The 17,344-nt window shown below is 41.1% G+C and overlaps 1 protein-coding gene across 1 annotated transcript in view; it reads left to right on the plus strand.

Annotated features, from left to right (window-relative positions):
- Positions 1 to 17,344, plus strand: part of LOC121874059 — a 56,015-nt gene that overhangs the window by 35,070 nt on the left and 3,601 nt on the right. Inside the window, exons 13-24 of the mRNA XM_042377928.1 lie at positions 208 to 367; positions 1,354 to 1,539; positions 1,763 to 2,161; positions 4,833 to 4,952; positions 5,924 to 6,094; positions 6,390 to 6,477; positions 6,871 to 7,043; positions 8,622 to 8,773; positions 8,965 to 9,088; positions 11,824 to 11,853; positions 12,960 to 12,989; positions 15,510 to 15,573. Coding sequence (XP_042233862.1) covers positions 208 to 367; positions 1,354 to 1,539; positions 1,763 to 2,161; positions 4,833 to 4,952; positions 5,924 to 6,094; positions 6,390 to 6,477; positions 6,871 to 7,043; positions 8,622 to 8,773; positions 8,965 to 9,088; positions 11,824 to 11,853; positions 12,960 to 12,989; positions 15,510 to 15,573 — 1,697 coding nt within the window. The remainder of the gene's footprint in view (positions 1 to 207; positions 368 to 1,353; positions 1,540 to 1,762; positions 2,162 to 4,832; positions 4,953 to 5,923; positions 6,095 to 6,389; positions 6,478 to 6,870; positions 7,044 to 8,621; positions 8,774 to 8,964; positions 9,089 to 11,823; positions 11,854 to 12,959; positions 12,990 to 15,509; positions 15,574 to 17,344) is intronic.

The following is a 17,344-nucleotide window of genomic DNA, read 5'->3' on the forward strand; positions in this document are numbered from 1 at the left end:
ACAAGGGATATGGTCACTGTAAACACCTAAAAAGGATATGGTCACTACAAACACCTAAATACAACCATGACAAATTCTTGGGTGAAAAAAAATATATATAATAATAAAAAAGTGTTCTTTCACTTTATCATCATTTCTTACACAACATAACATCCAGCCATTCAGTGTAAGGCATCGTGTACACCTTCTACGTGTTCCCTCCTACAGGCGTGCCTTCTGGAGACGACCTTCCAGTGTAGGTCGGCTGAATACGACTCGGTCACTCTCCTGTGTCGCCTGAGTAGGAGTGACAGAAGGTCCTCCCCTAACGAATTCGTCAAGGCTGTATCTACCACCATGGAATACCTGGAGAATCAGTGTGTCCCAGGTGAGTTAATGTGTCCCAGGTGAATCAGTGTGTCCCAGGTGAGTTAATGTGTGTTCCAGGTGAGTTAATGTGTGTCTCAGGTGAGTCAGTGTGTCCCAGGTGAGTTAATGTGTGTCCCAGGTGAGTCTTAGGTCACTAATTACCGTGGGAAGAGAGGGTGTTGGGCTTTACACCTTGGTACCTACAGTAAGCTTTTCTCTTCGCCTCTGCTGTACATGGTCGACTAAAAATACCGTCTCACTTATCACTAAACAAATACACAAAGAATAAACCTCTTCGTGTTTGTTTTTCACTGGATGGATAAAGAACGAGATCCTCTTTTCATTTACCTGTAATGGATAATATACCTGTACAGTAGAGTAGCTAAAACAACTATCTGTGCTTACTTTGCGGGAAACATTATGAGACCATGGAAGGTAAATTTTGGTATATGAGGGTTGTCACGAGTCACACATAAAATTTCGGAGCATATCGACCCCCACCTACACAGATAGTGGTTAAATCTTGATCCTTGTCCACTCTCATAAGCTAACAACCTCTTGACCATCGTTCCTCACCGTACACTCATCATAGCACCACATTTATCCTCTACCATTCAGTTAAACATCAGTATCAACGAAGCCTTTTCCTTTTGGACCCCACTAGATACAAGAAATAACAACATCATCCCTCCTAACAACAACACCTTCCCCACTAACAAATCCCCCACTAACAACCACCCCCCCACTAACTAACCCCCTCACTAACAGCACCTCCCACTAACCAACCCCCTCACAACAGCACTCCCAACACTAACCAACCAACCAACCCCCCTCACTAACAGCACTTCCCCACTAACCAACCCCCTCACTAACAGCACCCCCACTAACCAACCCCCTCACTAACAGCACCTCCCCACTAACCAACCCCCCCACTAACAGCACCTCCCCCCTGTCTCCTCTACAACAAAAACAAGAACAACCCCTTTACCTTCTCCTCCCCTACAGAGAGCTCGACCTGCCCCTACGCAAAGACTGAAGCCTCCTACCCGGTTTACCTCGATGACACGATCAATGGTGTGACGTCAGAACTCCAGTGCCAGAATCTGTGTTCCGACTACCGTAAATTCACCTGTCGTGCCGTCTCTTACTACGCTACGGGTTCTCAGTGTTTCATCTCTGGTGACGATAAAGGTAAATCGTCCTACTCTTCCTCCTTGTGTGTGTGTGTGTGTGTGTGTGTGTTTTGAGTAAATTCTAATTAAAACTTTAGTGTTAATAAAGGTCAAAGTTCATCTTCTTATGTGTTGAAAAAGTTCTAAGCTATTATTACTATCATTATTATTATTATTATCATCACCTCCTATGGGACTCGTTAACCTGTGATAATAATTAATGGTGTCCTTCCCCTCACCAGCGTCAGGAGGAGGCAGCGACGCCCTACAGAACCGCCCCGGGACAACATACTTCGAGAGAGACTGTACGGCTGGTACTGGTGGTAGTGGAAGCGGTGGCGGTGGTATTGGAGGTGGTGGTAGTACAGGAGGTGGTGGTACTGGAGGTGGTGGCATTGGCGGTGGTGGCACTGGAGGTGGTGGCATTGGCGGCGGTGGTACTGGAGGTGGTGGCATTGGAGGTGGAGGTACTGGAGGTGGTGGCATTGGAGGTGGAGGTACTGGAGGTGGTGGCATTGGAGGTGGTGGTACTGGAGGCGGTGGCACTGGAGGTGGTGGCATTGGCGGCGGTGGCACTGGAGGTGGTGGCATTGGCGGCGGTGGTACTGGAGGTGGTGGCAGTGGTGGTACAGGAGGAGGAGGTACGTTAACTGTGTTTTTATGTACGATGTCTGTCTGTCTGTCTGTCTGTATGTCTGTCTCTCTTGACATACGAGACCTCAGTGGTGCGATTGGTATAGACACAAGGCATAGTAACGATTAGGCTCAGGTGTCGTGGTATACCTGACAGCTTCACCTGGATTGGATCAACCTATTCCCAGGTGTTGAGAGTAAAAGTCACTCATAGGAATTGTGGGATTTTCTTATTTATGTTGAGGGATTTTCTGTGGGATTTAGACATATTACTGTGTTCTTGTGAGAAATTATAACTGGCTGTGTGTGAATGTCTGTAAATCTATATTTAATCCACATTTATACATATATTAATTACATAGCTATTTCACTCTTCATTTATCATCAAATTAAATACTGAGATGAGAACAAGAAAAACAAAAGTGTGTAAATATTAGCAACACACCTCAATCAGGCTCAAAACATAAGAGAATAATAACAATGTAATATAACCCTTATAGCATTATACCTTAAAGACTAAATTATGCATCAAGAAACGAGTCACCCTGAGATAGGAAAGTGTTATGAAATACAAGCCAACTGGAAACACACATGCAGGTCGGACCTTTGTCACTGTTCAGCTACACACACGTACACACACACACACTGCTTCTCACCACTAACCCACACACACACACCTGTAGCAAACACACCTGTAGCAAACACACCTGTAGCAAACACACCTGTAACAAACACACCTGTAACAAACACATCTGTAGCACACACACCTGTAGTTAGTGTCGACGGTGTTAATTATAATGCTTAATTAATACAACACCTGGGGAACACCTGTTGCTAGGGTATATCACTAATTACCACAGGTGGGAGTAGATGGTTAATGTAGAGGCTTAGTAATGTATTAAAATAATAATTGTGTAATATAGTTAAAACTAATGGGTAATGGTGCAGTCACATTACTTAACACTACACAAAAGTAATAACAGTGTAATGTAGTTAAGAGTAATAACGCACTTATAATACTTAATACTAGTAACAATAGCACTTTATAAGGGACCTGAGGCTTATGGGTAATGGTGCAGTCACTTATAATGCTCAACACTACACTTAAGTATCAGAAGCACTATATAAGTAATGGTTAATGGTAAGATCACTTATAATAATGCTTTACACCACATAAAACTAATAGTATTAAGCGGGAGTAAAAGTATATAATTGCTGATAATAAGACCACATTATAATGCTTCACAAATATGGTAATAACAATAATAATAATGCTGCTCCTATAGATCAACAATATTACCTATAGTAGAGTAATTGATCACTATAATGCTTATCAGACTTACAAAGTATCATTAGAATGTATAAAACTAAAAATTACTAATTCAATAGAAGTAGATTTTGAAATAATTAACACTGACAATCTTCCCATGACTGACTATTGACGCTTTTGACACTAATTTGAGACTTAGTATAATACTCTATAATGCTCTAAAATGCTCTATAATGCTCTATAATGCTCTATAATGCTCTATAATACTTCCACGTTGATAAAGTAATACTCTAAATAATATCACTAAAGTTATCACCATTATTCCGTTTGTTTACATTTCAAAAGCAAAAGGATGTTTATGAATATGTAATGTTTTATATGTAACTTAAACATCAAACACAGGGAACATAATATACATGTATGGATACGTATATGTAAGTTTATTCATATGTATATATAAACTACTGTCTTTCCGTATCTTTGTTGAGGATGAAAGGGTTAAAACATCACTATCATCAATGGGTTAAAACACCATCATCAATGGGTTAAAACACCACTATCATCAAAGGGTTAAAACACCACTATCATCAAAGGGTTAAAACACCACTATCATCAAAGGGTTAAAACACCACTATCATCAAAGGGTCAAAACACCACTATCATCAATGGGTTAAAGAGTTGAGCCATCGTCCTCAAAGGGTAAATTAACCCCTTAAGTATAGTGCCATAATAATTTGAGTACCACGTCTTAACTCTTTAAATACAATGACTAATTACTTTGAGTACGAAGGCACAGTAATCAGGGAATCTAGTACTCAAGAGGTTAGAGGGGTTAATATAGAGAGACACTGCATCAAATATAACACCCTTTTGTTGACATGGCGTGAGATTCAGAGCACCAACGGTAATTAGTGAGAGCAAGAAGGAGTAATATGATATAAAAATACTTCCCATTATCACCATATTAACGAGAGTACATTTCTTAATTAATCTCTACCTGTAATACATCTCTAGAGGCTAATATTCGTAGACAAGTTATCGTCTACGTGTGGGGATTATGTTTCTCGTTCATAAACACAGTCGAGTTAGTAAAAATTTGTATATATTTTTAGACTTTTTATATTTTATTGATAATCAGTGTATGGAACTAACCTAGCTATCCATGTTAAAATCTCAAATGTTAAAGAGTTATACAGTAATATAAACATTTGAATAACATTGAAGGGGGCAGCACTTCACCCTTTGGTATCCCCACGATCGCTAAAGGACTCTAAGACAATTATCTTCTTCGCAAAACAAAAGACCAACTCTGTGACCTTGACTTTAGCAGCACCTCGAGCACCTTGCACCTGTAGCACACTAATGGTTCGACCTGGGGGTTCCTGGCTCTGGTCGGCTACCTCCTCCAGGTGGGTTTTCCTTCCAAGTAGATCGCTGTAGCTTCGGCCGCCTCACCTACGAGAAGGTTACGGGTTTCGAGCTCTCCGGGGTCAAGTCAACGCCTCTCTTCTCCAGCAGGACGACGCCAGGTAAGACTCATGTACAGCACAGGTATAGTTCTCTGTTATATACCTGATGTATTCATGAACTTTCCAAGGTTTTTTAAATCTGCTGAAATGCTCTTTAGCGTGTGTCAAGTACAGCGTCAAGTTTCCCCCCCCCCCCCACCCTAGATCTTAGTCACCCTTAAGAAATATCCCCTAATAACGACCAAGTACCTGTTGTACCCTCAGGTGTTGTGCATTAGCGACACCCTATTCTGTGTTTCTTCCCCAACAACAATAAGTTATCTATCCCACTCTAGTCAACATTGTGGTTATGATACAGATATTTCAAATAAAGTCACATCCCTTGAAGGTCACACAACAAAATGCCTTCCTGACTTTGTTTCAATAGATTACTTGTTATGAGTCATACAATACACACAATCACCTTCATCAACATCATTATCATCATCACCTTCATCGTCATCATCATCATCATCACCTTCATCATCATCATCATCACCTTCATCATCAGCATCATCACCTTCATCATCATCATCATCATCATCATCATCATCATCATCATCATCATCACCTCTCATCATCATCATCATTATCATCATCATTCATCGTCATCATCATCATCATCACCTTCATCATCATCATCATCATCATCATCATCATCATTCATCATCATCATCACCTTCATCATCATCATCATCATCCATCATCATCGTCATCATCATCATCATCATCACCTTCATCATCATCATCATCACCTTCATCGTCATCATCATCATCATCATCACCTTCATCATATTCATCATCATCATCATCATCATCATCATCATCACCTTCATCATCATCATCATCATCATCACCTTCATCATCATCATCATCACCTTCATCGTCATCATCATCATCATCATCACCTTCATCATCATCATCATCATCATCATCACCACCCTCATTATTACCCCACATCATCTACACCTCATCCCACTCTCCCTCTTCAGGTATCACGGCCAGGTGTTCCGAGCTCTGCAAAAACCTCAACAGTTGTATGTCCTTCAACCTTGACTACAACAGGCTCGAGTGTTACTCCCTAGAAACCCGGGCCACCGAAGCTCCACAGAACCTCCGTCCGTCCAGCGGTGTAGGCTACTTCGAGGGCATCTGTCTCAGAAGTAGGTGGTGGAGTTCCTCAAGGATGAATGTTTGCGCTTACAAGGTTCCTAACTGACTGAGCTATCGATGTGTTTGTATACTTTACAGAGTTTACACCAATATAATTCTTTAATATATGTTGTAGTTTGTTTGATTCTGCATTATGAAATATGTATTAACCAAAGTAGCCAAGGCGGCGTGTTTTTGTTAATTTGAAATCTATTGTATCTAACCAAACCAAACCAAACACAACCAAACCAAACCTAACCTAACCTAACCTAACCTAACCTAACCTGTTTGTCTCCTCACTTCAAGGTGGAGGATGTGGTCTGAGGTGGACCTTTGAGCGGGTTCCTAACTACGAACTGAGTGGTCAAGAACGAGAAACATTAAATAGCATTACGTAAGTTGTGTGTGTGTGTGTGTGTGTGTGTGTGTGTGATAAAGATTGCCTATTAATAAACCAAATACTAATATACTATGACTTAAACAAATTACCATCTCTCACTTTCCTTACTGTGTCTCTCACCGTCTCTGTCTATCTGTCTCGATGTCTGTCTATCTCTCTCTTCCCTGCATCTCTCATCGTCTTTCTCTGTCTCTCCCTCTCCCATCTGTCTCAACGTCTCTTTATCTCTCTCTCTCATCCCTGTCTCTGATCGTCTCTATCTTTCTCTCTCTCTCTCCTATCTGTCCTAACGTCTCTCTGTTTATATCTCTCCCCCGTATGTTTCTTACCGTCTCTCTCTCTCCGCAATGTTTCTCACCGTCTCTCTTTATCTCTCTCACTCAACAGCAAGGCAGAGTGCATGGAGAGGTGCCTAGAGGAGAGGAGATACGTGTGTCGGTCTGCCAACTATGAGTACAGCCAGAGGGTGTGTCGACTCTCTGACCAAGACCGCTTCTCCGCCCCCAACTCCCTCCAAGCAGCTCCCAACGTTGACTACATGGAGAACCAGTGTGCCCCAAGTGAGTGGTTTATGCCCCAAGGGAGTGGTTTATGCCCCTAGTGAGTGGTTTATGCCCCAAGGGAGTGGTTTATGCCCCTAGTGAGTGGTTTATGCCCCAAGTGAGTGGTTTATGCCCCAAGTGAGTGGTGTGAGTGGTTTGTGCCCCAAGTGAGTGGTTTGTGCCCCAAGTGCGTGGTTTATGCCCTAAGTGAGTGGTTTATGCCCCTAGTAAGTGGTTTATGCCCCCCGCAAGTGGTCGCGTGCCTTGCTTTCACCCAAGGGTCTTTAGAAGTGTATCTACTGAATATATTTACTACAAGTGTGTGTGTTGGACTTAAGTGACTTGACAGGTGTTTAAGGTAAGTGCATTAAACTGTGATCTATGCATTAATGCCTATGATAAGTCCTCCTTGGCAATCTTTTGAGTGAGTGCTCTTGCTTAGTGTTCGATACAAGGGCCTCATCATAACTCCTCGCCTCCCCCCCCCTTCCCTCCCCCCTCACTCCCTACAGAGGCCAGGAAGGGCCAGTACTCTCTACCCCCCACCCCTCCTCCTCCTTCCCTCCCTCTCTCTCACACTCCCACAGAGGCCAAAGGGCCAGCACTCACCTCAATCTCCCTCCTTCCCCCTCCCTCTCTCTCTCACCCCACAGAGGCGCAAGGCCAGTACTCTACCCCCACCCCCCCTCCCTCCTTCCCTCCCTCTCTCTCACTCCTACAGAGGCTACAAAGGGCCAGTACTCTACCCCTTCCCTCCCTCTCTTTCACTCCTACAGAGGCTACAAAGGTACATTCCTCTACCTCTCCCTACCCTCCTCCCTCCCTCCATAAATACTGATAATGTATTCAAATACTTATAATGTATACAGCCTTAACAACATCAACCTAGAGAAGTCGACTTGTGAGAGACCTAGGGGTACTTGTAAGCCCGGACCTACGGCCTAGAAAACAGTGCGTTAAAGTTCGAAATAAGGCAAACAGAGTATTGGGTTTTATATCTAGAAGTGTAAGTAACAAGAGTGCAGAGGTCTTATTGCAACTATATCTTGCGCTAGTCAGGCCGCACCTCGATTATGCGGTTCAGTTCTGGTGCCCTTATTATAGAATGGATATCAATTCACTAGAGTCGGTGCAGCGAAGAATGACGAAAATGATTCCGGGACTTAGAAACCTTCCATATCAGGATAGGTTAAAGAAACTTAACTTGCATTCCCTAGAAAGACGAAGAGTGCGGGGAGATATGATAGAAGTATTTAAGTGGGTGAAAGGAATCAATAAAGGGGATATAGATAAAGTTCTTATAATATCCGAGCAGGATAGGACTCGGAGCAACGGATTTAAGTTGGATAAGTTTAGGTTTAGGAGGGAGATAGGAAGAAACTGGTTCACAAATAGGGTGGTGGACGAGTGGAACAAGCTTAGCAACTTTGTAGTAAGTGCAGGAACTCTGGAAAGTTTCAAAAGGAGGCTAGATAGATTCATGGATGATAGAGAGTGGTAGTAACTCTCGACAGGAGCTGCCATGCACAGGCCAACCGACCTATTGCAGACTCCTTATGTTCTTATGTTCTTATGTTCTTTCTCTCATCCCTACAGAGGCTACAGGCTGTACCTACACCAACAACCAGAGAGACAGGTACCTCATCTACACTACCAAGGCCACCAACGCCTTTAGTGACGCCGCCTGCAGGAGATCTTGTGACATCGAGAGCGAGTTTAATTGTCGCTCCTACTCCTTCATGAGCGCCGTGAGTAGCGATGTTAGTCCTCATGTGTTATGTTAATTTATGTTAATTGATTGGCTAGGTAGCTTTAATAAATTACAATATTCATTTTTTATTGATAGATAGATAGATAGATAGATAGATAGATGGATAGAATAAGGACCAATGAAACATCATGCGTACTTGGAGATACTTATACTAGTCACTGTTACCAGAGCAACACCAATGCCAACCAATGCTACCTGAGTGGTGACAAGGGGTCCAACGTTGGCAACAATGCCTTCCAGTTCCTCACAGGTGCAATGTTTGCCGAGAAGGAATGTACCGACTTCTCCACAGGTAAGTCACAACCTTGGAGTCATTCCTCTGTGGGTAAATCACATTTCTAATCATTCTTCGACAGGTAAGTTACACCTGGAGATTATCCCACCTAAAAACACATGCCTCCAGTACCTTAATTACACGTACGTACAGGTAACCAATAAAAGGCTCCTCTGCCAATGTAAACAAACCCGGGGCAAGACAAGCTCATATTCTCCTCCATTTATTATCTTTATTATCATGTACATATTTTTATAACTTTCTTTACTTCCATTTTCGTTTCTTTAGATATATATCATCCTCTTCACTTGCCACTCAATCACCTGTTTTCACGAGCACTTATCTTGTGTTTGTTAGTTGGCGGGACGATCTTTCCTCTCTCACTCACTCTCTCACTCACTCACTCACTCACTCACTCCCAAGACACCCTCACAGTATCTTAGACTGAGATACAAACTATATATTCTGTCTTTGGTAATACACGTTTGAACTACACTATGTAAGGTTAATTATTTCACTGTATTATGTAGATTAATTAAGAGCTTATACCGCTTATTAAAGTTATCCTAAAAGTACAGTATATAATATTCCTGTAGATTCTGTATTGAAGTATAATTAGTGTATTGAGAAACTAATATCTTTGTAGTGTATTTGGGATAAATCAAAATAATAAATTTAATGTAGAGTATTGCTTAAAGTGACTGACTTATGTAGATTAAATTGTTGTGTTGTTTGATCAAGTACTGTAGAATTTATAACCCAGTAGTCTTGTGTCTCTGTTATGGCTACAAACCTCTTGGCCTCTCCACAGTGTAATGTTGTGGTTGTGTGGATGTTGTCTCTGTCTAGCTGAATTCATCTCCATATTGTGGGGGAAGGGGGATTGATATACAGTACACCCCTTCCCTCCACACAAGACTTCTTTACTGATTACAATAACAGTAGGAACACCAGTCACCATAAACACCACCACCAGACACCATCAACACCTCCCATGCATGGTAGAGGAACATATCAAATACAGTTAATCAATCACTCACTATACCAAGCAGGACAGGTGAACAATAAGTCAGGTAACGGAGCCAAAACAAACCTGTCTATGGTTATATTTCAAGACATTTTAATCATCCCTTAAGACAGTATATTATTATTGTTGTTCTTATAACTGGAGATGGTTGGCAGAGAGACTGTCGACATATACTGAACAAGACCTGTGTGTTGAGAGCCCTGAGTCACCAGTAATACATATATACTAATTTGTTGCACTCACAGGTGGAGGAACTGGCGGCTTTGGAGGAGGAGGAGGAGGTAGTGGCGGCTTTGGAGGTGGTGGAGGAACTGGCGGCTTTGGAGGAGGAGGGGGTAGTGGCGGTTTTGGAGGTGGTGGAGGAACTGGCGGTTTTGGAGGGGGAGGAGGAGGAGGAGGTGGAGGAAGTGGGGGGTTTGGAGGTGGAGGTGGAGGAACTGGCGGCTTTGGAGGTGGAGGAACTGGAGGTTTTGGTGGTGGAGGAACTGGAGGTTTTGGTGGTGGAGGAAGTGGCGGGTTTGGAGGTGGTGGAAGTGGAGGAACTGGCGGCTTTGGAGGTGGAGGAAGCGGCGGGTTTGGAGGTGGAGGAACTGGAGGTATTGGGGGAGGAGGAACTGGAGGAACTGGCAGCTTTGGAGGTGGAGGAACTGGAGGTTTTGGAGGTGGAGGAACTGGAGGTTTTGGAGGTGGAGGAACTGGAGGCTTCGGTGGATCAACGGGAGGAGGCGGAACAGGTGAGTCACATATACCTGTATTTCTTAACTAATTAATTAACTTACTCTTCAGGTGCTCTCTACCTGTAGTGAGAGCCTGGTTCGAACCCCTGATACCATGAAACGAAACCCTATTATCGAGTTTCAAACCCATAGGATGGATTCGGAACCTCGGTACTATAATTTGAACCTCTTAGAGTCAGGACCGAACCCCTGGTACCATGACACGATCCCTATTATGTACTTATTTTGAACCCCGATACCATGACTCGAAACACCAATACCAAGTTTGAACCCCCCAGTGAAATGATTCGAAACCCCAGTACCATGTCTTACACCCCAGTACCATGTCTTACACCCCAGTACTATGTCCCACACCGCCAGTACCATGTCCCACACCCCCAGTACCATGTCCCACACCCCAGTACCATGTCTTACACCTCAGTACCATGCCCCACACCCCCAGTACCATGTCCCACACCGCCAGTACCATGTCCCACACCCCCCAGTACCATGTCCCACACCCCAGTACCATGTCTTGCACCTCAGTACCATGTCCCACACCCAAGTACCATGTCCCACACCCCAGTGCCATGTCTTACACCCCAGTACCATGTCCCACACCCCCAGTACCATGCCCCACACCCCAGTACCATGCCCCACACCCCAGTACCATGTCCCAGTTTGTCCCACACCCAAGCACCATGTCTTACACCCCAGTACCATGTCCCACACCCCCAGTACCATGTCCCACACCCCAGTACCATGTCCCACACCCCAGTACCATGTCCCACACCCCTAGTACCATGTCCCACACCCCAGTACCATGTCCCACACCCCTAGTACCATGTCCCACACAGTACCATGTCCACACCCCCAGTACCATGTCCCATACCCCAGTACCATGTCCCACACCCCTAGTACCATGTCCCACACCCCAGTACCATGTCCCACACCCCCAGTACCATGTCCCACACCCCAGTACCATGTCTTACGCTGTCAAACTCCAACAGGTGGTGGAGGCGTAGACCCGGCAACTGGAGGTATGTTGATATTTATAATGATTTAATTACCTATGTTAAATCTTGCTTCTACTACTACCCATATACACTCTCTCTCTGCTTACCTGTTTATGTATATACAATATACATTTGAAAGAGCTTGACAGATATACAAATATGTATTAAAGTAAATATATAGACCTTATTAATACTAGATGTATATATATATATATATCCGTATAAAATGGGTCTTGTTGTTTATATAAATAGCGAGTATGTATGTTAAATTTATGTATCCTAATTATATAAGTAAATCTCTGACAATATGTACATTTTCTCAATTATGTAAGTCTATGTATATAAACTAAGTATATAAATCTGTAGAATTATAGAAGTATATACCTTAAAACGCAACTATAAATCTTTACAAATATTTATAAATTTATATATCGACAAAAGTATATATTAACAATTACGAATCCAGAATAAGTATTTCCAGGACTTGTATACATTGTCAATATAAATTACCCATAAGGAAAAAGAAACAGTTTATATATGCGTCAGTACGTAAGGAATGGAATAGCAATAGTACCATAACCCTTATCTCTCTTGTTCCTATCTCTTAAAATATTACATTAATGGCTGTTACGAGAGAAAAACAACAATGTCTACTCTATCACATACGCTAGAATGCATGGCTGATAAACCTCATATATGTTACCTTTAATATATCTCTCCCTCCTACCAGTTTACACCAAACTATAACCTCTATCATCCTAGATAAAAAAAAGAATGCGATATCTAGGACGAACAATATATGGTAGTTTCTTCTTCTAGGATATTATACCTTGACTACCCCCCCTCCTAGAAAAAAAATGATTTTCACGTCTGCTAGAACGCACGCCACGAAAGCATGATTAAGATTACATTATTTCCCCCATAAAATATATATATTATAATGAAATATATTCCCTCCCTCCCTATAAAATAATATAAAGCCTCAGTATATATTTCCCCCACTATTAATATTTATAGCCTCGTAGCCTATAGTAAAACGCATGTCAACAAACCCAACCCCTTATAGAAGTACCTGAGACAATAACAAAAACACCCACGAAGAAGAATCTAACACCTTTCCTCACCTTCAGATCCACTAGAAGACGCTGAAGGGGAATCAGGTTGGTCTTAGAAGGTGTTGAAAAATCGTGCACGACATTGCAATCTGTCGCCATGGAGAGAGAGAAAGAGAGAGAGAGACAGTGCAATTGCTTACCCTTGCATGTTGTTGACGAGAATGAAATACTATTAATGCGTGGCCATGAACAGAGTTAATGACTGACGTAGTGAAGCATGTTGCTAGTATATGAACCTCTATCTAACGGATTACATGGAGAGGAAAGTCCGTTATATCGAGGGTCCGTTAGATATGGAACCTCTATCTAACGGATTACATGGAGAGGAAAGTCCGTTATATCGAGGGTCCGTTAGATGTGGAACCTCTGTTTAACGGATTACATGGAGAGGAAAGTTCGTTATATCGAGAGTCCGTTAGATGTGGAAGTCCCATCTAACGCGCTATATAGAGATGAAATTCCCTTATATGGAGGTTTCACTGTAGTAGCATTATTATCAACCATCTGTGGCGGAGTGGTTACATCACTCGTCTAACAATCCAGAGACACACCGTTCGAACCATTTATAATTATCGATCAGTGTACATACAGAAGTTAACTACCACACTAACTAGCATGTTAATGATGTTAAAATAATATATAGAGTTAATTACCAAATAGGTGACCGTATGTTAAATTATAGTGACATGATATCATACAACTTTAACTTTAATTACACCTATAATTACCTTTAACCATCATAATTACACCTATAATTACCTTTAACCATCATAATTACACCTATAATTACCTTTAACCATCATAATTACACCTATAATTACCTTTAACCATCATAACAAATCAATTAAATAACAAAGACTCTACAGGTAATTAAGATACACTCAAATACCTTCAAATTAACCTAACTAATTTTCTTATAGATTTTTTTTAACCATAACGAATTTATTTCCATTCAAATACATTATCTCTACTTAATCACCTCATTGAAATAATTACTATTTTATCGTTTATTTGCGTATTTAATTATTTTTTTGTATTTAATTATTTGTTTATTTGCGTATTTAATTATCTCTCTTCATTATTTGCGTATTAATTTACTTCTTTCATTTATTCATTTGTTTTGTTCTTCTCGGACGGTCATGCATGGCAGAGTCTAGGTCAGGCAACAGAGTGATAGCTTATGCTTATAGAGAGTACCGTAGTTATAGGTCCCTTGCATGATGGCAGATCTGGGAGAGAGAGAGAGAGAGAGAGAGAGAGAGAGAGAGAGAGAGAGAGAGAGAGAGAGAGAGAGAGAGAGAGAGAGGAGAAACAATGCTCTCTCCTTCTCTCTCACTTAACCTGACTTTCTGTAATCCAGGATCAATGTCAATATACAAAACAATGTCCCTTAATTAAACAGCAAGCGCAATACAATCTAATAACTAAGCTGCTATCATAAGCTTATCAGCCTAAAGCTTAGATCAACTAATTGTAGCCAAATGTCATGTCATGCTCAGCTTACTATTCATAAAGCTTAGATACAAACTCAACTAATTGTAGCCAAATGTCATGTCATGCTCAGCTTACTGTTCATAAAGTTTAGATAATCTCAACTAATTGTAGCCAAATGTCATGTCATGCTCAGCTTACTGTTCATAAAGCTTAGATACAAACTCAACTAATTGCCAGCAAACAGTATTAGCTAGTCAAAATATAAAAAGCTTAAATCATACAGCATAACTCAGCTTAGTGCCAGCAAATGCCCAAGAATAAACCCTGAATTTAACTAACACAAGCTTGACTCTAGTTAAGCTAATTTTGTCAACTAACCCCAGACTAGTTTGTAGTGTGTAGTTGTCCATGATTAGTTTTGTAGCTAACTAACTCAAATGGTATTACCTTTATCTCTTAACTAACCTAACTAATCAAGCCAACTCTTAACTAATTCTTAAGATGTGATTAGCTAAGTCCAGGTTAAGAATAATTAGTTAGGTAATTAGTAAAGAAGACAGGTAAGGTATATATAATTATTGGAATGAGATATGGTATCAGAATTAATTACTTAAGAGGATTAGCTAATTAATCCTCACCTTTAAGCTTAGTGTAAATTAAATATAGATTAAATAAACGGAAGTTCAGACTTACAAATTAAACGTAACTAATATGTGAACTATAATTAATCATCAATTCAATTAACAACTAATCCAAACCCTCGGGCTAATCCCTAATGCTCGGTCGATTAGTTGATGATTCTACATTTTCCAAGATAATCGGATAATCCAGTATTAAGATTATCCAGGAAAATCCATAAATTATATTCAACTCTGAATAATTGACCTATATAATCGAGGTTATAAATGACCCTGTAATTAATCTAAATAATCGGGAATAAGTCATCATCCTGCTTAATCCAACTCGATATAATCTGGATTAAATAACCCATTAGAGTCCCATATTATCCAAACTCATAAACGCCACCGAACTAAGCATGACCTCAAACTATCTAACTACCCAACTAACTACCCAACTACCTAACTAACTATCTAATTATCTAAACAAACTAACAATGGTGTCCCCCTACAGTGGCCACCTGCCGCTTCAACCCCACCTACGACAAGATCATGGGCGTTGACCTTCGCGGGGCCAGGTAAGGTCATCTCTCCCCTAATTGGTTACTTATTTTAGTATCCTTCGTTCTGATTGATCATGTTTTAAACCTCTTCCTTTTTTGATTGGTCAGTTTTTAGGCTTTCACTCTTCTTATTGGTCAGTTTTTAGGCTTTCACTCTTCTTATTGGTCAGTTTTTAGGCTTTCACTCTTCTTATTGGTCAGTTTTTAGGCTTTCACTCTTCTTATTGGTCAAGTCTTAGGCTTCTCCTTTTCCTATTGGTTTAGGATCTAACCCTCTCCTCTTCCAATTGGTCAAGATCCAAACCTTCCCCTATTTCCATTGGCAAGAATCTACCACAAGCTTCTTCTGATTCTTATTGGTTAATTTCAACTTATCAGTGTATTGATTACTTCCTATTGGCTAGTGTCTCGGCCAATCCTACGGGACTTCTTATCATCTTATCCGTTCGTATTCTCTCTTAATCTACGTTTGTTTATTTTCCTTTTTTGTAATTTAACCTTCCGTAATATTCATCTCAGGGTCACGTGAAGATTAGACACCCCAGAAGAATTAACCTGACGATTAAACACCTCATCGCTAACCTAACCTAACCTAACTTAACCTAACCCAACCTAACCTAACCTAACCTAACCAAACCCAACCTAACCAAACCTAACCTAACCAAACCTAACCAAACCTAACCTAACCCAACCCTCCCAGGTGAAATAAACTGGGGGTGTCTAATCTTCAGGTGAATCTTAATTTCTCCTTCTGTATATAAGATGCCTTAGGTCTTCTCCAGGTAGGACCTCATAGATGTCAATAAGTGATCTGAACTGTGGGTACGATAATGATTTTTTTTGTTAAGATTCCTTGTTGTCTGTACGTTTACTAGTGTATTTTCTACATATTCTTATCACAGTTCTCTTTCTAGGTAGGATAGTTAGCAAGTTACCATTAGATTTTCAAAGTTAAAACTAGATTAATATGTATCTGCAGTTCAGGTTATGCAAGAAGTATGATAATTCCTATAATAATCTGAGAAATGATGAGCGGGGTTTTGACGTCACACAGGCCAGACGTCAACAGGCCTGACGTCAACAGGCCTGACGTCAACAGGCCTGACGTCAACAGGCCTCCCACCAATCAGTGGCCACAGATCCAGCCACCATGGGGGACCTATGGCCTCCCTCCCCAGTTAACCTACACAGGCAGAGAACCGTGGAGGTCTCGGGGTCCCAGTGTGTTGGGGTCCTATTTACCTCCAGCTGGGGGAGAGAGTTCCTACACCAAATATGAGATCACGGGACGCAGGATACAGAGCTTTTGGTAGGAACTGAGCGGCCAAGAGCGAAATGACAACACGCTCAGACGTCTCACTTCCCTGGACGTCGCGCATGAATACATAAAAAAATAAATACGTAGAATAAACTATAAATAAATAAATAATAATTGAATTAGTAGATAAAAATAAAAGTATAACAAAATAAATAAATGAGTAGAAATAAACACTAAATTTATACCATTAGTCTTTAAAATTCTCAAAGTACGTTAAATTTAGTAGCAACTTACCCGATACGTATATTTCTTGGCCTCACTCACGCTCTCATTAAAAAAAAAAATAGTCGTAGGAATAAATAAAAGCGACAATAAATATATAACTCACTGGCTGGACACAAGGATTTAAATGTGTTAACCTAAACATTATATAAACCGTAGTTAATAATGGGGGAGGCAAATACCACATTCAGGTGCTCTTGTTACCTGAAGGCCTGGGGTGTGTGTGTGGGTGTGTGTGTTGATGCA

Source organism: Homarus americanus, unplaced genomic scaffold, assembly GCF_018991925.1.
Source record: "Homarus americanus isolate GMGI-L3 unplaced genomic scaffold, GMGI_Hamer_2.0 scaffold35332, whole genome shotgun sequence".
Lineage (NCBI taxonomy): Eukaryota > Metazoa > Arthropoda > Malacostraca > Decapoda > Nephropidae > Homarus > Homarus americanus.